The following is a 20,479-nucleotide window of genomic DNA, read 5'->3' on the forward strand; positions in this document are numbered from 1 at the left end:
GGGGTTTATGCACAATAGCCCAACTACTGTATCTCGCTCCATCAAGTTTTTGAAATTGCCTGCTCATGCCTCACTTTGACATTTACAGTCGAGTGGCTCAGAGTTGCTTTTTTTTTCTTTGTCCTTGGATCTAAAGGCAGAAACACTGTCGTCAGGGTTAAAGGGTGTGAGGATGACATCTTTCTGGCTCATGCTGTTTTAGTCACTGTTGTGCTGACTGGTTGAGGAGCTGTCATTGCTGATTCTTAACCCTCTATCTCCTACCTATGTTTTACTTTGACGCACATACAGAAATTCTGTGCTTTGTGTCCATGAGTGCAGCTCAGATAGTCAGCCCTGAACAGTTCTTTGAAATATACAAGTTTGTGTTTCTCCTCAGTGTGAAATGGAAAATGGAGTTTGACTGCAAAAAAGCTTTAAATTTTTCAAAATGAAGAATACCTCTTCAGTGCATAATGAAAAATACAGTGAAAAGTAATGTTCAATTTATCTTTTATGAAAGCAAAACCTGATTAGTTAACGTTCCCTGTGTGGATGAGAGAGAAAGCGAGAGAGCTGTGTGAATCCTTGAGTGGACCACTAAAGGGGAAAAATTACACTGCAGTAACCACACACCACACAAACAATAATGGTCAGCCACCCACCAGCAAAAAATGTCTCAGCTCTCCCAAAAGCTAGTTTGCAGGAGCTTTGCACTGCAGGCAGACACACCCAGGACTTGTGGTAATTTGGGGCTCTTTGGAGATCTTAAAAAAGTACCTAACATGTGACCTTTCGACTTAAAAAGCAATGGTGTTCTGTGGCCTTACATAAATATAACAGTGAGGCTACACATCTACATACTGTGTTTTCACTGTAAAGTCTGGAACAACCAGGACTCTTTCTGGCCAAACTGAGCAATCTGGGTAGAAGGGCGTTGGTAAGAGAGATGGTCACTGCAGAGCTCCAGAGATTGTGTGTGGAGACGGGAGAAATGGCTAAAAACAACTATAAATTATTTGTTTTTTAAACATAAATTAAATTAATAATCACTTTAATTTGACATTTTATGGCACACTGCCATCATCATAAAGCACTGACTCCAACAGCAGGTGTAAACTTTATCATATTTAATTCCATAGTAGCATATTGATGATGACACGCAGTACAAAAGCAATTACCAGATATTCCATTACAACTTGGACCCAGTGAACCCCACCAAAATATCAACAAAAAAACACCATAGCACTAAGTTTCTCTTAGTTAACGTCAGTAAGACAAACACGGTCTTGGTTTGGGGAAACAGAGCTAGGACCATTAGGATTATTTGCTCCTTTTTTTTTTTTTTTTTCTTGTTCATATGAATAAAAATTGTTATATTGTATTTATATATTACAACACTCAATGAAAAAAACAACGTAATACAAAAAAATTCACAATATGAACCTTGAGTAATGCATGGAGTCCTATGGCACGTTTATTTCCTCACACAGATTTTTACATTTTCACAGAAGGTGCTTATAATCAGAAGCTTTGATTCTACATTGAGCGCAGTTGGATGCCATGGAGACACTGAACTGTGGGAAGCAGCAGCATGCCAATGCACATGATCTGACAATAGATGGCGCCATAACTCTTACCAGAGTCTGTCCACTTCTTGCACTTGTGAGTCTTTTCCATTTTCTCCTCAACGTAATTTACAAGTGCCAAGCAAATGACAGACATGTCGAATCAAATACAGTGTGTTTCCAGATTTAATGCTGAAGTAGCTTCAAATGAGCAAATATTACACCATAACTTGAGAAAATGTGAAATATTTGCCAGCAAATACCCACCTGACTGTGACATTTGAGAGGATTTTGACAGGTTGGTTGTTGGCATATTCAGAAATATATTTCCATGTGGATTTGCAACACTGCATTTGAAGTGATGAGGACACTTTTTGTTTTTTCAAGCACCTCAGTTTGACCACTGCTGGAGCATTCAATTTTTTATGAATTTTAATGACAACTAGAAAAATCCATCAAGCCTTTTAGACAGGTAATGAATCTAAACCAAGCTGGAATATTCAGTCTAGCATGAGAGGTATAAGAAAATGAATGTCATGTCATTCACATAAATTAATTACTGTTGAGTTAGTCATTTTATAAATAGATGGAAATATGATCCTCACACCAACCTGATGATGAAATCTTTGTGTGTCTTAAAATGAGCCCCCTTACTCCTATACTGCGGCAATGACATTCCTGACAATGTCACAAGCTATTGAGTGTCCTTCGAAATGAACAACTGGATGAAATGAACACAATTGTAAGATAAATATCCTGAAGTTAAAACATAAAAAAAAAAAAAAAAAAACAGACTTTGGCACATTGATCCTGCAGTGCAGCAGGTGGCAGGAGCACATAGAAGCAAACTTACAGTCGAGTGCTTTATAAGTAGGTCTAAGCATTTTCCATAAGTGAAGCATTTTACATTCAATATTAACGACAGAAAACAGCAGTCTGACAAACACCAACATTTAGACTGCCTGTTAAAGGGCTGACTTACTTTTAGGTAGATTGGCAAATTATATACTTTACATGTCAATTTACATATATATTGTATAAGTATGTTTGTCAACAGGTTGTATATATACAGTCAAACATCATCTGACAACGAAAAATTATTCAACATTTGATCTTTTTAGACAGATGTGGCTGAACTACATCAAGAGTACGCACACAAAAAGTCTACATTTAGCAGCAATTACTAATGCGTACATCTTAGTGTCTTATGGTGGAAATTTTAAAGAAAGTAAAAATAATCAAATAAAAATATAATAAACTAAAGAAATGGTGCTTTCCTATTGTTCTCAAATGAGATATGAAGATTTAACTCTCAGAATAGAAAATGTGTTTTTTGAGGTATTTCTGGTGGGCATGTTTTACTATGCTCACAACTCATTTGTCATTATGGACAAAACATATGGGCTTGCAACAGAAGCAACTCTTAAACATCCATACAAAACAAAAAATACTAGTGGCTCTTGGATGTAAAAGTCCGTATAAGGCAGCAGCTGCACACGTAAACAACAACACCACGGCGCTAAGATGCAGGAGAAGCACAGAAGGTTAGCGAAAGGATCAGAGGTGATTGTCAATAGGAGGAGTTGACTGTGCCATTGGTTGGCCAGCAGATCAGAATCTCTACAGAGATTAAGCTGGAGTTCACGGACTGAGATCAGACCAGTGTTTCAGGCAGTGTGTCGGCATTGTCCGAGGACAGCAGTTGCCAGATCTGCCACCGGTCCCTCTGCCAGTCCTGCCACTCCGGGCTCTGCGGCACCATTTGGGCCTCTGTTGTTGAGGCTGAGTTACTCTGCGTTGCACTGGACCTCCCATGCTGCAGAGGGGGCAGCTGAGCCGCTGCGAGCTGAGGCGAACTTTGAGAACTAGCCAGTCGATGGTGGGCGTTATAAGGGGGTGGAAAGCGGCTGTCATTAAGCGTAGCAGGGCCACCATCAGCAATGTTCACCCCGCCTTGAGGTCTGGAGCTCGGATTAATTCCGTGTCCACTTGCTCGCTGGAGGCCTTGCGTGCTGTTGAGGTGCGATGTCACCGAGGGGTTGATGTTTAGCTGCAGCCGTGGTCGTCCCGTCCCTACATGAGGGCTGGTGCACACTCTGCTGACCGGGGGGTGGGATCTGCACTCAGTGATGCCTGGTGCTGTCTGAGTCCGTTGTAGCGTTGCCTGATGCCTACCATCGGCATGGAGTCCATCGAGACCTTCCTGTGAGCTGCGGGAGCTTCCTTCTGACATGTTGCCATGGGAACCTAGAAGCAGAACATCAACTTCATCAGTGGCATTAATTAGTGATTAGAGTTTAATGAATAACAAGGGGCACACACCACTAGTAGGTGCTTGGCATAAGAATATACAAGGAAATGCTGAAACACAAGTTTCATTAACAACACTTTTAGCAGGTCTTATTGTATCGTAAATATAAAGACAAATAAAAAAACATAACTCTTCATTTTTTAAAAATTTTTCTACACAAGGTAAACTTAACTACAATTTTCTGCAGAATTGGTTACTTTTGCAGACATCAAATCATTTTAAAAATGAATAAAAACCAACAGGACAGGAGGTTTTTCTGTCCTCCCAATGAGTTAATGAGTTGAATGCATTCACCTGGCACCACAGGTGTAAATTAGCAACAAATTAAGTGACTACATATAAATAAAAACCAGCAGGACCCTGGTCTCTGATGACCAGAAATCATAGACAAAACTGTGAAGGTTAAGGTGCTTCATTTTTCTTCCTGTCTGATGGTTAACAACCAGCGCCAGGTGTCAGGCACATACTGCTCTGCCTCATTAACTGCTAGGACCTGAAATGAGGGAAAACAGTTTACCTGTGTATGGTTGGTCCTTGAGTGCTGGTTTTAGAGTGCTGTGCCACGTTCCCCATATGTTAGCATGCTCCTCTGATATAGTGTCTGAAGGAAGACTCAGACTCAGTCTCACAGTAAAGAAAAGAACATGGAGTCCATATTTCTTTTACATACAACCCAGAAAAAATACAGACACCGAAAACCAAAAAACAGATCCGAGAAAATGTACGTTCTTAGTATGAATTCACATCCTCAGAGTAGAATCTATAAAATGAATCGCTGAGTGTCACCTTTGGTACCCCAAGTGTCAGCTGCTCCAGGCTCTCTGCTCCAGCCAGCCACCTGCCCCACCAGAGTGTACTGCTCTGGGACACGGAAGAGCTGCTCACTGCCTGGGCTCCCTGGTTCTCCTCTCCGCTCACTCAGGACCGGGGAGTTGTTGTCATAAGGAGAGACCTCGCCACTGGACACCTTGTTGGAATCACTGGAGGAACGGCGCTCGCTCAGGGTGAAGGGCTCCTCTGACGGCAACAAGTCAGGACTCCTGTGGGCGAAAACAAATGTAGATGAAAAAGAGAGAAAAGGAAAAGAGAGACGCAAGACCACATGAAATGTGATCGTGTAGACTCACTGTGATGCCTTTCTCCTCAGAAGGTAGTCCACCACATCTGGATCTGTCTCCAACAGACTCATCAACACCTCATTTTGCAGATCAGGAGGAACCTACAACAACAACAACAACAGCTTGATGGATCTCATTCAGTGTTTCATTCTCATTTATCCTGATTTTATTTAAAGATCTCACTTTTTTACCTACTCATTCCTTTTAAAAACTAGAAATGAGGACTTTCCTGCTTGTGCACGGACCAATGTGTCAATGCAAACAGTGAGAGAACTGAATGTCTCTTATCCGTCTTGTCTTGTCTGTCTGATCTTCAGGTAATTATCTGAAATTTATGCTTATCAAACATGTGGATTATAATGAAGAACACTGTCCAAGCTGTCCACGAATTATTCTGATCCTCAAATGCTTTGAAAGTACAAGTTGCCAGGTCCCTAATAAATTCAGACATAAGCAGGTTATGAAACAACTTTCATATGTCATTCACAGAACCTGAGCTGCCTACAAATCTGTTTTTACTCACCGAGACTGAGCAACTCAGTCCCAATTCACTATACGCGATTAATAGCTCTTCATTGGCTTACTGCAGGAATGTAAGCCTCAGGGGAACGGTGGTGGCAGATTACAAAACATTACGGTTTAAGATGTCGGACCTGAAATGACCTGAAGTGCCTGTCTGCACTGTTTTTGAGAACCCCGGGAACAGAAAGGAACAAAAGCAACTGATGAGGCGGTAATCCGTGCAAAATGGTGACGGCTTCTGACACCACACGGAGGATTTCATGCCTGAATTTTCAGCTTTTATTTTGGAAAGAAAAAGTTCAAGTATCTGGATGAAAGATTTTTGGTGTTACTGTCAGTTAACTGGCAAGATTTTTACTTTCTTGTTATAGTACCAAGAATTCAGGCATGATTTTGACCAAAAACACTCCTCATTTAATCTGTTATGTTTCACTCTCTTTGTTTTTTTTCTCCTCTTCCTTCTTACTTTCCTATGTTTGTTTCTGTCTTCTTCTTTCTCTCTGTTCACTAAACCAGGCAGAGCTCTGTTTTTATTAACTAAGACACAACCATTGTGTGTTAAGCCAGGAGGGATTGTCTTACTTTAAGTCGACACAGGAATGTAAGAGAGAAAGTGAGCAAGTGAATGTGAGACTGTGTATATGTGTGTTTCCTTGAGGGGCAAAAGAATCAAAGGAGGAAGTGAGGTGAGGTGAGGTGAGATGAAAGTTAGAAACACACAAGCTCAGGGACTGACCATGAAGAGGGTTTGGTAGCTGGCGATCATTCTCTGCAGCACGGCGATGACGGCTGTGCTTTCCTCGGCTCTGGCCGAGCTCTGGACGCTGAACTCTTTGTCTGAGTTCTTCTGCTTGTGGAGCAGGTTAGGGCCAAAGATGGTGGCCAGATTCAAAGATGTCATCTTGTTCCCTGTGAGCTACAGTAAAGGAAACAAGCAGTTTGGATTCAGACACACAAAAGTACAGCCATGTTAATGCTAGATCATCAGGTGCCTCATCTGTAATCCAACTGAATCCTCCACCAATGAGGATTAATTCATTTTCAACATAAAAGCATGTTTATGCAAAGAAGCTTGTACTTGCTGTTTTTAAATTAACTTGAACAGCATGTGACCATTACATCATCATGATGCATGCTGTTTATCACAATATTTCATAAGTGAGTAGACTACACAGACTACAGGCAGAAGGCTGAAATGAGAATATTGGGAGGAGAGTAAAACTGACCAGATGATGGTGCTAGAAGTGAGCAGTCCCAGTGAGGGGCCCACTCCCTCACAAAAATTGGGTGACTACCTATTGTTTGAGGTCAGTTTACAAGCAGTTTTGTGACTCTGGGGCATCTTTTTTCACCTTTGCCTGCATTGTTGGGAATATCAGGACCTGTTCTCCTCCCTTATCAGGAGAAATTTATTAAAACATTTAAAGTGCTGCTGAAATGACATCACTGCGTTTTGCTGTGTAATTACACAGTCTTTGGAAACACTTCCTCTCATCCCTCCTGACTTCTCTTCTCTCCCCTCTCTCCTCCAGTTCCCACGTACATCTCCGTCCTCATCCAATCTTTCATGTTGATTTTCCCGTCTGTGCTGTCCTCTGTCTGTATCTCGTCAGACCCCCCTCTGTGTTTTTGTCACCGAGCAATAGATGGATAACAGGTGGCATCATGGGGTTTGTTAATACTGAAAGTGTTGGAGTGTGCAACAGCAACCTCTGTTTCCACTAGGGTTGGGTGATGATGTGCATCCTGTGACAAAATTAGCATCTACAGTCGCAAGCCCTTCAAAGCTTGGACAGCTCTTTTGGTGATAAATTTATTTTTCTGCGTCTTTCCAACCTTCCTCCCTTCCCACTCCCAGTCCCAAAGGAGAGACAGGAGCCACAAGCAGCCAAAAGTATTGATGTGTTGTTCCAGGCTGAGTGTGAAACGCTCCTACTTCCTGTCACGATCTCAGATACAGATACTGGAGCCATGAAGTCGTGAAGGGAAAAAACACACACATCAGTGTGTGAGCCCCCTTTTATGTGTATACACACAGAGATAGCAGAACACACTTCCATCTGCGCACACACATGCTGAAACACACTCTATGCTCCTCTTTCACACGTACAGTACGCACAGAGCCTTATACCCACGCACATGCAGAGACACTAAAACATGCACACATGTCCACAGTTGGGGAATTAATGAAGGCTAAAGGGCTTGTGGGAGTGGGAGAGAAGATCTCATTTAAACCACGAACAGTCTTGATAACGGATCATGATGTCACTTCCTGTATCCCCACATCACCTCCCCTCATTGTTGCTATCACAGGATCAAAATCCAGTTTTCTAGTTTAGCCTGTGCTGGTTTCGCCATTCATTGAGACATTTTAATTTCTTCAGCGGACTGAAGAAAGCTTTTTTGCTGTCCCTCAGATTTACAGTGCATGTCTAAAAGTATGTAGACAGAGGAGCACAGTATGTCGACACCTGAATTTTATGGCCTTCTGTGATTTGTTGAAGACCATCACTGTGCTGTTATAACAGCCTCCCACTTCTGGGAAGGCTTGGATTAAATTTTGAAACCTGGCTGCAGGTATTCACTCCCATTCAGCCAGAAGAACATCAGTTAGATTGTGTACTCATTTTGTGCGATACGGCCTGGCTCGCAGTCAGCGTTCCAGTTCAGAAAAGGTGTTGGATGCAGTTGAGGTCAGGACTCCGCAAGTTCTTCTAAACTCAGAGAAGCATTTTTTATGAACCTCGCTTTGTGCATGAGAACATTGTCCTGTTGAAAAAGGAAAGGTCGTTCCTCCTTTCAAACCATGAAAAACCGCCCCCAACCAAAAGTATGTGGATTTTTGGCCATATAGTGTATCTTGCAAACTCCTGGCCCTCATCATGGGGACCACAGTCTTGGGGAATCCTTAGTAACATCAAATGTATTACATTCAAGTTTTGACCAACAGTTTCACTGTGATTATATCCTTCCAAAATTTGTTTTAGATTACAATCAACAGTTCTGAGTTAAATACCTTCATCCAAGCTTCTCCTGTTGCTTAAGGAAGGTACAGAAATATTTACTTTGACAAGAGTTCCCCAAGTTAAGGTGGAACTTTAGACTAGTTCTTTCCTTGTACATTTTACAGCCACTAAGAGCCGAAAAGCTGAGGTGTCACCCCAGTTTACCAGAGGGCAGATGTGGAATAAATACAGCCATTCACATCATGATGGGTGTGATAATCAAGGAAAGGCTATGGAGCAATCTTACATCAACCCTCGTTCTGTTTCAGGCCTGAAAGGCAAAGATAAATATGTGTACATACCGACCACACGAGCTGATTCTTATCACTTCTTTGGTAATTTCCTCCCAATGAGGTGGAAACAGAAGGTTACCCATAAGCACATGTTGCACACGACTAAAAGCAACTACAGTTGGATGTTTCAGACTCATGTTTGTATTTTTTGCTACTTAATTTGTGGATTTGCTGAAGGACTTTTTAGTAGTTTAATTTCTTGTTTATAAAAACTGGTGCTCACCTCTTGTCCGTCTTTGTCCTGTCGGTCGTGCGCGTGATCGGCCACAGTGGACAGAAACTCCAGAAGGCGATGGAGCGTGTCACTGTTGCATGCTGGGAGCAGGTAGACCAGGAGCTGAGCAACATTCTGCTGCTCATCTGGGTCCAACACTGCAACACAGATTAGGATGGATTGGGTGAGAAAGAAAAAAATGCAGAAAAGAGAAAAGGAGGAAGAAAGGTATGGTGAAGCTTACATGTGGTGTTGATGAAGGCCGTGTAGAGCTCCTTGGTTAGGAGAGGGTCGGGCATATCCCTGAGGAACTCCTTCAGCAGAGCAGCCACATCATGAACACTGTGCTCCTCATCCAGCTGGACGTCAATGCCACGATCAAACTCCTCACGCAGCTGAAGGAGGGACAGAAAGAAAAGAGAGGGCAAATGAGAAAGAAAGGAAGAAGGGGGGTTCAGAAACATCCTCTGCTCATAACAATAGACATTATATTCTAGGTAGTGCACACACCCACACACGCTCGTTTCCTGTTGGTCCTCCAAGTGACCTGGTAGTCTCTCAGTTCAAACTAGTTTTACCAGACAGGATCCTAATCTCATCCGACCTTTGGATGACTTCCAGAAAAATAGAGAGTCTATTGTCGGCCATGATGATGGTTACACATGGGACATCTGGGTGCAGCGAATACCACAGTAACTTAAGCTAATAAATTGTTATAAGTCACAATGAGCTGACAATGGTGTCAAATGCATAAATGTTGACATTGGATTGTATCAACACAGACCAGCAGAGAATGCATTTCATTTGTCACACATAATATACAGATGTGTGAATACAAACTGTTTCATTTAATGAGTTTATAATAAAGAAGAGGTGTTATAAACACACACAGAGGTATAGTGGTCCATCTAACTACAGTAAAAACATTACTATTGCTATATTTATAGGAACCAAATCTTAGACTGTAAATGGTTAAAAAACAAAACTTAACTTTTAACAAGAAATCACTTTGCTCCCTATTTATTTTAAAACACATTTTCTTTAAGACACAAGACCAAAACGCATTTCAGTGACAAACTACAACAAGTGCATGTAAGAAAAACCTCTTCAGAGAAATAAAAACAAACAAAACACTATAACATTGCATTTATAACCATAATAACCTATCGTGAATGCTGCTGCTGCTGCTGATCGAGTGGCAGTTGAGTTGAACTTCAAATGTAAAAAGTAAAGAAATGTAAAATGAGCTTTTTTCTACCTCTTCTATAATACAGGAAACCGTGGACATATACATGAAGGTCAAACAAGTGTGCTTGTGCCGGCTGGTGAATGAATTATGTCTCTAATACTCTGTATCTGCTCCATGTGGAAGTCAGTGCAGCAGAAAAGATGATGTTGAAGTGGATGCTGCCCACACTGATTGACACTCAAAGCTTAACCCTGACCTATGTATTCGTCTACTGTTTTTTCCACTGGAGTCATAGTTAACAGGTAATGAAAGCTGTGGGAGTTTGTAGAATAATGTATTGTGATATTGTGTGTATAGAATATATTTGTTTGAATAACAAATGATCTGCTCTGTTGGTTTAGTGTGTGTGTATATTTCACAAGTATATTCAAGAAGTGTGTCCTTGTCCATGTGAGTTAGGCTGTTGAAATAAGTTTGTTGTTTACATGAAAGAAACGCAACAGATGAAGCTTCAGTAGCATGACCGGCACATTTTGGTGCAATGTGTTATTATGACACAATTTTTTTCTCAGAGAGGAGGTTTTGTTTGTTGTTGGAAAATGTGTGAAGAGTGTTTCACTTTCTGCAAAACTGGCCTATGAATTGGTGTTGTGCGGCTTGTCTGTGAGCACAAATGATACTTAGCAACATGATGCTCCCAAAGAGGATACAAGTATCCAAATGATGTGAGGCGTGCGCTTTGGCCCTGCAGTCACTAGAACTCAACCCAATGGGAAATTTTTGACAGTGCTCTTCATATTATCATCAAAACAGCAAATGGAGGAATAACCAAGAAGACTCACCTGTCGGACTCTCTTCTTGGAGCTGCCCACTCTAAAGATCCCCACAGTCTGCAAACCTGAGTGGAGAAGGAGGAAAAAAAGTATCTAGCACCTGTGTTATGACAGATAAAAGGCTGGATGTACATATATGATGGCTACAGGAGTAAAGTCACTCACCATATTTCTCGATGTGCTGACAGCAGCTGTCAACCACCCGGGGCACCTGACGGTAGATGGGATTGAGGCTCAGCCTTTTGTCCCGGTGCTTCTCCTTTTTACTGGGAGTTTCGGTGGGCAGAGAGAGCTGCAGCGCCTCGAGCAGGCGCGACTGGTTGTCGTCCAGGTCGGTGATGGAGTCCACTGACATGCCTCCCTGAAGGACAATTTGTGCGTTTGATTCAGACAAACTGAACTCAGGTAATAAAACATAAAAACCTAGTCCTTGCCTTGTAGTTCAGACTACAATCAGTTTTATTATCTCATCTCACCCTCCTGCGTGCGCGTGGTGCAGCTTCTGGGGTGTTGGGTGACGTCGACTCGTTGGCTGTCTCTGATGTAGAACTCAGTGAAGAGTTACTGCTGGATAACTCCTTATTGGACGGCCGCTTGGTAGCAAACTGCAGGACACATGACCCAAGAGTTGCATTTGTTTTTTCATACAAAACAAATGGGATAATTTGATGAAGAAATGATATTTGTCCCTAAAAAATCCTGTGACAAACAGAATTGTCTCAAGAGAGGAACAAGGGAAAAGATGAATACAGTTGAATCCACAGACCTGTAAAATGGATGAGACGAGGTCAGAGGAGTCCTTGTGCTCCTCACGCTGTGGAGGGTCCTGACGATAGCTGTCCTGACGCTGCCTGTGCGTTCTGTCATTAGCGATGACCTGGGAGAGGGGTATACTGAAGGCCTGGGGTATGCATTCTGTAAGAGAAGAAGATTAAAAAGATGAGGAAATAGAGATGGGAGGAGAAGAAAACCAAGGCAGAAAGATGGAGCATGAAGAGATGAAGAGGAAATGAGAAAGATGATTAAAACATTATTCCAGGTGAAAACTGAACCAACAAAAGCACACAGGTGGCTGCAAGAAGAAGAGAAGTAAAACAAAAAGAAAGCTCTATTAGAAGCTTCCAAAAATAGCTGTGAACTTGAAACAAGAACATCACACACTTCTCCAATTAAACTTTTTATTACTTCTATTGGAGCTTGCTTTTTACATGCGATAAAAGTGTTACCACACGTTTACTATGTCAGTTAAAACTCTTATAGCACTCCTGCAGTACTACAGCTGTTTTCCAAAATAAGACATCACAAGAAAACTGGAAAAAAATTCTAGCTACAACAAACCAGTAATTCTAATGCCTTTGACCAAAATAACACAACTTTGATTACGCTCACCCACAAGCAATGTCGTGTTCTCTGTGTAGGTAATTTTTAGAAGCTGCTCAGCACTGACACATATGTTAATTACAGCTAGCATAGCATGTTATCAAGCTTATGCCTTTGTTCCATTTTCCCTAATTTTAAAGTATGACGAGAGGCAGAGTGGAGTTTGTTTTGGCAAAAGGTTGCAAGAGATGTGGAGTTTGTACAATGATTAAGTGAAGCAAAAACATAGCAATTAACTAGGGACTTGTTTCTGTTGCCAATTTGTGTTGAACTGCTGAAATGCAAGCACTTGAAGATATGCACAGGGCTCACTAGAGAGAGAAATGATGTCATGCAGGGCCATCACAGGCTATATATTCCATTATACAGAATCCCAAAGCCTGAGCCAACAGCTGGGAAAGAAACAGTCCAGCTGTTCAGTGCATGTGTGTATATCTGTGTGTGTGAGTGTAGAAAAGAGGCAAGGAAAACAGAGAGAGGGAGAAAGCAAAATGCATTCCACAACCACAAGTGGAGGACTGTGGTTCATGAACAACATGACCTCTAACACTGTGACACAACAAATTTACTCTGCAGCCTCACAGAGTTAACAGAGCTTATGTAACTTGCACAGACACACATGTGCACACAAACACAATCTGGATCGCATAATGTACAGTCTTTGCTGACGTAATGCGCAACAGTGTGTCTACAGCCAGACCACATTTATCAAGCCATGTCAGATTTTCATGAATCTACATTTTCCAGGCCTACAGCATCTTAGGAACAACAATGTAGGTTTTCAGTACACTTCTTTTCTGGCTATTCCTTATTCATGTCCATGTAGTGTGTTTATATTAGCTGGATATGTTTTCAGAAAGTATCTCAGAGCCTCAGGAAAGTCATAAATAACATGAAACGTTTGCTTTCACGTGCACAGATGGGTGCAGTTTACCTCTCAAGACAACACACTGAAAATGCCAAAAAAAAAAGTATTTGAAAGACTAATTGGTGAATCTTTGCTTTGACTGAACTTGATTGAATCTATCTGAGGTATAAACTCACCCTTAAAGCAGACTGCATCAGCTATTAAACCTTGTTTGCAGATATAGTTTGACTGAGGTGTGGTTACAGCACATGCAGCACACATTACTGTGGCTGCATCAAAGGAGGCAGTATTTTCCTTCTCCCTCTGTTGTGCAGAGAAACGGCTGAGCCCGCTTTAGAGGGAAATGCAGGGCTGGTATTCAGGGACCCCAGGAGAGAATTAAACTTGGAATCCATTTGGAAGTTTAGACAACAGGTACATCTGAGCCCTCTGGGATCTGGAGAGGTAGAGCCAGGCGTGTAGTGGAGGGAAAACCCACCTAGACTCAGTTTATATTCACAGTTTAACCCTGACATAAACTTACATAACATATATGACTCTTTTTATGTGTCCTCAAATTGATTTTTCATCCCTTCAACTGGAGGTCATAGACAACCGGCCAGTGCTTTTCCACAGCTGTCACCAGCAATACTTGGTTATGATTGGCCAAAGTATGCATAATATTTTCAGACCACACAGTTGTGACATAGCATCACCACTCAATATAAAACTCAGAGCTTGACAGCTGTTTCCTCCACTTGTTGGAGCAATAAAATAAAGACTCACATAGCTCTGGTTGGAATGGTATAAATTAACAATAAAGCAAAATTCATGTTCTATGATATTTTTCCTACTTGGCACAGTCAGCTCATGTAGTTTTGGGTTGGTGTTTTTTATGGATTTATTTTATGGGTATTTATTTATGCAGCTGATTAAGACGGGTGCACAGTGATTTCTATGTTTTTATGGATGAATGAGTTGAACCTTGAACCTCAGCTTATTTTAGATTAGCTCAATTATGAAAGTCTACAGGATTCAAGTGGCGGCTCTCCAAAGAAAAATCCTGAAAAATCATTACATGTAACAGTTGGAATGTGTAACAGTAGTTAACAGTAGAACTTGTTATCCAGTGGTTCAGTTTGTCATTTTCATAACGTTGGGAGGCTTCTGATTAAGTTTGTGCATATTATGTTTGTATTAAACATTGCAGGCTATGCATAATTTGTTTAAGCATGGTAGGCTATTAGAAAGGAGGGATGTGTGTGTATTTGTGGTAAATGAAACCAGGGTTTAGCTCCCAAACTCTCACAAATTTAACAAGAGAGGCCTATTTATTTTATCTCCATCTGCACTTCTTTGATGAAGATCCTTTTCACTTTCTGCCAAATATGCTGCTTCTCAGAGCCCGGTCCCCTTCAAGGACAAATTACAGTTGTGACAAAGAGAGAGTAAAAGAGATATTGAGAGAGAAAACCCTGTGAACCGCCAACATGTCAGAGTTCATGTTGAAAGATCTTGGCGTACCTTTGTCTTTACTCTTCTCTTTTGCAAGAGAGTCCAACTTCCTCCTCAGCGACTTTTTCCTCTTCTGTCCATCTAAAAGAAAACAAGAGAATAAATCATCTGAAACAAACAGTCTCCATAACAGCTGTATCTTATCTCGCTTATTATATCTAATAAGCTTATGTCAGGAATGCAGACATAAATTAGCCACGGGGGGGGGGGGGGGGGGGGGGGCTGTCTATGAACCTAAATCCATTTAACTGAAATGTCAGACAGGGTTGCCCACGGTAGTCAGCAGAAAAAATGTCTATCAAAACATAAAATCACTGATATTTGTTATCTACTCTGACCTATATGTGTTAAGGACTTTTTTACTGTGAACACTGGGAAATGATGTACTCTGCAATGCCATACATGGGCGTCCATAGACTTTCTTGGCAAGGTTTCCCTTGAAAGAATAAGAAAAGGACAGAACAGCTGCCAGAAAGTGTAATTCCCTCTCAGTATACAGAGCTTATAGTGGAGGAAATTATTGTTTTAAACCTCCACTGTGAGACTGATCTTGCTCTGGAAGGTCATTGGTGTACTTTGCATACTATAAATAGAAATATCTGACGTGCTACATTTGCCAAAAATGCAAGAACAAACTGCCATTGCAAACAATCATATGAGCTGCTCTGAAAAATAACTTTAGATGTGCGTACGTGAGAGCTTTACATCCAGGTTTTGGACTGGAGATTTCTGCAAGGAGCAAAGCTGCTTTGTCAGCTGTCAACATGATGAATGACTCCTGAATTTGCTGATTAATGATCAGGAAACTCTGGAAACCGTGGCACACGCAACTTTAAAGCCTTGGAAACCGCGTCTCAGGCCAGGATGTCAGTTCATGGAAACCTCAGCACCTTTTAACGCTATCATTCGGTCACTCTGCTGTTTGCTTTTGGGGATCCAAAACCAACTCTTTTACACATCAGATCAGTTTGGACTCGCCCAGAGAGTTTTTACCTTGATCTGCTGATTTAGCAACCTCAGTTTGAACCCCAGATATTCCCTTCGTCTGTATCGAATGAGTGATTTGTGGAGCTCAGGAAATTTTATCCAGCTCCAACAACACGTTTGATGGTAGCGTCACCCTCTTACGTGAGGGAGCAGGTTCAGTTTCCCCATGTGTCCAACCATCTCTGACAAATCTGAACTAGTTGCTGTTCTTTGATAATCAGTTGATTGAGAAACTTACATGTGCTTTTAAGCCTCTGAGCTGCAAAAAACAGACAAAAAAATGCAGCATTAAGTGAGAAGGACAAGAAGTGAAATCTTAGGTGGACAAGAGAGAAATAGGTGAGGAAACAGTGAGGAGGGGGGTGAGATAGAAGGAGAGAGAAAGCAGATGTGATGGAGAGCAAGGGCAGTGAGAGAGAGAGAGAGAGAGAGAGAGAGAGAGAGAGGAGGGAGAAGCAGAGATAGGAAATGGTTTAGATTTTTGACAGATGGCTCCCAAAGCCGTACGGAAATCCCCGAACCTCCAAACCTCCGCAGTTCAACTTCCAACCAGTTGTGAAACTATCTGATGAACCTTTGCTGCTTTCCTGTGTCATCACACCCTCATCCCATCCCATCCCTCGTGGTCTGTCCTTCTTCAATCTACTTCTCATTCTTGAAGAAACATTAGGAACATGAAACCTGGCACTCAGATAAATATGAGGAACAGTGAAGCTAAAAAGCCCACAATAGCAGTGCTGAAACAGCACATACACACACACTCATACACACAAGTTGAAATATTTCCCTTGTTAGCACATGGCGGCCGTCAGGGGCTCTGGAATTCATAAGCAACACAGACAAGTACGTATTAAATCATGGTGGGGAGAGGTTTAACCTTCAGCTGGAATGCATGGCCCTGGATAATCCACTGGCTGCACTACACTGCTGCTATGGCAGCCACTCCACTGCTATACAGTACAGTGAGAAAATGCTGCACTCACTGTGCATGCGTGCATCTGTGTGACCATGGACAGATGCAGAAAGTTAAGAGTACAGTTCTGATGTTTACTCTTTTTTTTTTGGCTAATTTTTGAGATGTAGAAACACAGCAGCAGCTTCACAAGGACGTTTGTTGGTGTTGAATTTGACAGGCTGTAAACAAGACAACAGTAAGTGGGTCAGGAACTCCAAAGCGTCATGAGAGACATCTGAATCTCAGGATAATTTATCTTATTTTATAACAATAAGTCTCTGGCCTCTAGAAATAATTCAAATAAATAAACCTGAGTGGGAATAATTTCTTCTTTGCTAACTGGGTACAACTAGATCATCTATATCACAAACCCAAAAGGAGATTCTCTGACTTGAGCACTTTATTTGGCTTTGGGCACACACCAAGAAGTCGGTCTGTGCACTGTGATGTGTCTTTACAATAGAAAGTTACAGTCATTGTTTTCTCTTCTACAGTTTAGCTAATGTGGATTTAGTTAAAACATGTCATTCATGTTTGTTGTTGTCGTCATAACGATATTACTGTTTCCAGATATGAGCTATGATCCTGTTGAGTATGATGTTAATTTTACTGACAGGAATGATGAATTTCTGTCTTCAGAAATCCCACATTTATATGTTGTACATTCTAGTATTATATTCAGTGTACTGTGTGCCTTACTGAACTTATTATGGCCTGCCCACGTCTTTGCTTTAAACTGAGTAGGATTGTGTATGTGTGTGTGTGTCTATATATATATATTATATCACTAAACCGTGATGCACATAGACATTTTTAGTATGGGCGAGTCCAGTGGGAAACAAACCACCAACTCGAGCAGTTTCAGAGCGCACTGCCCATTTTTGCTATATCTGGCTTAATTTGTCTAATTTTTTCCAAACCGTTATTCTCTTTATGGTTTGGTTTACAAGACCAAAACACAGTTATTTACAAATACAGCCTGCTTTTGCAACATTTAGGACTTTTTAAAAGTGTGAGTGTATATGGTGACTAGTGGGGTGACTGCACTCAGCCTCAGCTGCAGCGGAAAAGGAGTCGCGTGTCATTATTGGGTGGGGGGGGTGAAACAGGAAGTGCCTGATCCTGATGTGAAGCGTGGTTTACATCTAAATTCATGTGTTGTCACAAGTTTCCCAAACATAGACCATACATGACTTCCTTTAAATACACTTAAGGGATGACAAGAGGATGTGGTCAGAGGCTTTACTTTATAGGACACTCGAAAGTATCTGCACAAGCCTACACAGCAAACGTGGATTAAGAATGAGAAGTGTTTGTGAGAGAGAACAGTTCTGGAGTCAGGGACAGATGCATTCTGCCACAGTTAACAGTCACATAAATGTCAGGGTTTTGACAGCCTGAGGCTATGTGAGGTATGTTGAAGCAGTAAATTCCAACTCACATACATAAAAATTACATAACACTGTTTAACTCAGGTCTGCAATATGCATTAAACCACACACACACATGCTCCCACCTTTTGGCATTGTAATCTGACATCCCAGGTCATAGTCCTGATGTAAGCGGTTGTAGGCCACCTCCTGCAGCCTGACCCTCTCCAGCTCCGACAGGCTCTGGATGGCAACTGGGGTCAGACGCACACTCCGCCCCGACAGGCTGCTCCAGGTGAAATCACCCTGGGGTAGACAAAAGTGAACACAAAGATAGGGTGAGACTCTCAGAGCATAGAATATTTGGTGCAGTGGGTTGTGCTGAGCTGACTTCCACTGCTGTTTTTCACCTTGAAAAATGACTGTTAATGGACATATCCGAATTAACTTCAACAATACACCAAATATAGACACAAACTGACAGATTATCATCTGTGAACAGCTGGTAGCTTAAAGCTGCTTATTTATAAATTCAGCATATACAGAGCAACATTAGAATCCATTTGAGGGTTGCAGGTTAGAAAGGCAAAACTAATGATTTAAAATGAGTCTGGGTTCTAACGAATGACCCCTTTTTACGTACAAATAGTGTATTTATTTGATCCATTGTTAACATAAGACTATTGATTTTAGTTTAACTAGTTTTTTTCTACAATTAAAGTCAATCACTCTGGAAGGAAAAGAAAACAATATATTAAGAGCTTTTATTCAGTCACGCACAATGGTTTAAAAGTGCAGATCAGTTTTGACCCCACAGGGTCTTCATCAGGGCGGAAATAACGTAAAGAAAACCTGCAGCACATTAAGGTTCCCTGGACTTCATGCCTGTGAAACTGAGTAAACCTTTGGCCTCTGCGTTCTTTGCATAAAAAAAAAGTATTGAAAAAGCCTTTTTATGTGATTTTTATGAGGTAGACAAGCTTGGCAGTAGATTGTGTTAGATAAACAAACAATTACAATTATAAAAAACAAAAATGAAAACCCTAATGTTACTATTACAACAGTATAAAAACCTAACTAAATGTATAAAATTGATGTTGCCTGCATAGAAATATAAACAGAAAGACAGCATGTACCTAGGAAAGAAGTCTTTCTCTAAGGAGCAAGTGAGGACATCCTCCAGCACTGAAGTGCCCTTCCACTGATGGATTTGCAATATGCTCTCCACTCACGTAAGCTAACATTAAGAATGCATAGCATATGTGAAGGAGGAGATGTGGTTTGTGGAAGGCCAGAGCATATAGAAAACAGTCTGAGTCATCGCACCCATTTTTCTGCAGGAGCCAAGTTTCATTTAAAGCTTTGGCTTAATCCGTGATCAAGGTGGAATTGAACTGAAGTGAATGGTAATGAATTGCTGGAAACCTGGAGACCGCTTTGGCTTTGATGAACATTTGAGTCATCTGAATTTCTGGTCATGCATTCTTCTGTGTCTACTGAGGGAAGAGGTCAGGAAGAGGTAGAGGTTAAGAAAGCGGGGAAAAAGAAAGAGAGGAGACATAGCTCCAATTTATCTAATGCTTTATCCAGACAGAGGGATTATAAGTGGACTCTAATGTGCCTGTGTTTATATGCTCTTATTTTGTATTCCTGCAAACTATTTACGTAACATTTTATATCTTGAAAACATAAAATTTCTTCAAATCTTCAGGGACTTTATGTCAAGAACCTGACTTTGCTTTTCATAATTAGACCTCTCTCAACAATATTTTGAGGTCGTTCCTCCCGCTGTCAGCTCTCTTGTTATTTGACCCCACTCAGTGCAGTGAAGCAACAGAGCCATCATTCAGCCATGGGAGCAAAACAAGATGTGGACACAGGCAGCCTGGAGAGCCACCTGAGAGTGAGTGAGTGTGTGTGTGTGTGTGTGTGTGTGTGTGTGTATATGCAGTGTGTGTATGCAGTGTGTGTATGCAGTGTGTGTATTTGTGTGTAAGGGATTTTCAAAGTGCTATATCTGATAAAATGGTGTTAAACAAATGAAACAAAAAAACTGATTTGTGGCTTGTTTCCTAGTTGCCGTGGTACAAATATGCCCATCGTAGCCCAAAGTGCCTTAGAGAAGGAATTTCTGGTCCAACAAGGTCCATTTGTCCTGGTTTCCTCTGAACTGACTCCAGCTTATTGCCCTCCATCTAGAATAGGTTTTCACTAAGTCTTTTTGAGTCAAATACAACATGAACCAGCATCATATTTGCTTTTATAAATCATAATAACCAATTGGAAATCACTAATGAGAAGACCTCAGGAAGTTCTCTTTTTTGTCTTAATTAAAACTGCACTAGGCAACTTTGCACTAATAGTAGCAAGTGTGAACTATTTTGATTGAGAAA

The 20,479-nt window shown here is 41.2% G+C and overlaps 1 protein-coding gene across 3 annotated transcripts in view; it reads right to left on the bottom strand.

Annotated features, from left to right (window-relative positions):
* Nucleotides 1-1,094: 1,094 nt before the first annotated feature.
* The window catches only part of LOC111646182 (rho GTPase-activating protein 6-like), a 70,147-nt gene continuing 50,762 nt past the window's right edge, over nt 1,095-20,479 (bottom strand). For 2 of the 3 annotated variants that reach the window (XM_023395611.2, XM_023395613.1), the window contains exons 2-14: nt 18,233-18,392; nt 14,784-14,855; nt 11,799-11,947; nt 11,509-11,637; nt 11,198-11,393; nt 11,042-11,097; nt 9,255-9,405; nt 9,020-9,168; nt 6,235-6,414; nt 4,986-5,077; nt 4,645-4,898; nt 4,376-4,459; nt 1,095-3,794 (exon numbers count right to left, since the gene is read on the bottom strand). In XM_023395611.2, coding sequence (XP_023251379.1) covers nt 3,202-3,794; nt 4,376-4,459; nt 4,645-4,898; nt 4,986-5,077; nt 6,235-6,414; nt 9,020-9,168; nt 9,255-9,405; nt 11,042-11,097; nt 11,198-11,393; nt 11,509-11,637; nt 11,799-11,947; nt 14,784-14,855; nt 18,233-18,392 — 2,265 coding nt within the window. In that variant the 3' untranslated portion in view covers nt 1,095-3,201. The remainder of the gene's footprint in view (nt 3,795-4,375; nt 4,460-4,644; nt 4,899-4,985; nt 5,078-6,234; nt 6,415-9,019; nt 9,169-9,254; nt 9,406-11,041; nt 11,098-11,197; nt 11,394-11,508; nt 11,638-11,798; nt 11,948-14,783; nt 14,856-18,232; nt 18,393-20,479) is intronic. The other variant, XM_023395612.2, reaches the window with a different exon arrangement.

This window comes from Seriola lalandi, unplaced genomic scaffold (genome assembly GCF_002814215.2).
Source record: "Seriola lalandi dorsalis isolate HSWRI2012SDOR001 ecotype SW California unplaced genomic scaffold, Sedor1 jcf7180002054966, whole genome shotgun sequence".
Taxonomy (NCBI): Eukaryota; Metazoa; Chordata; class Actinopteri; order Carangiformes; family Carangidae; genus Seriola; species Seriola lalandi.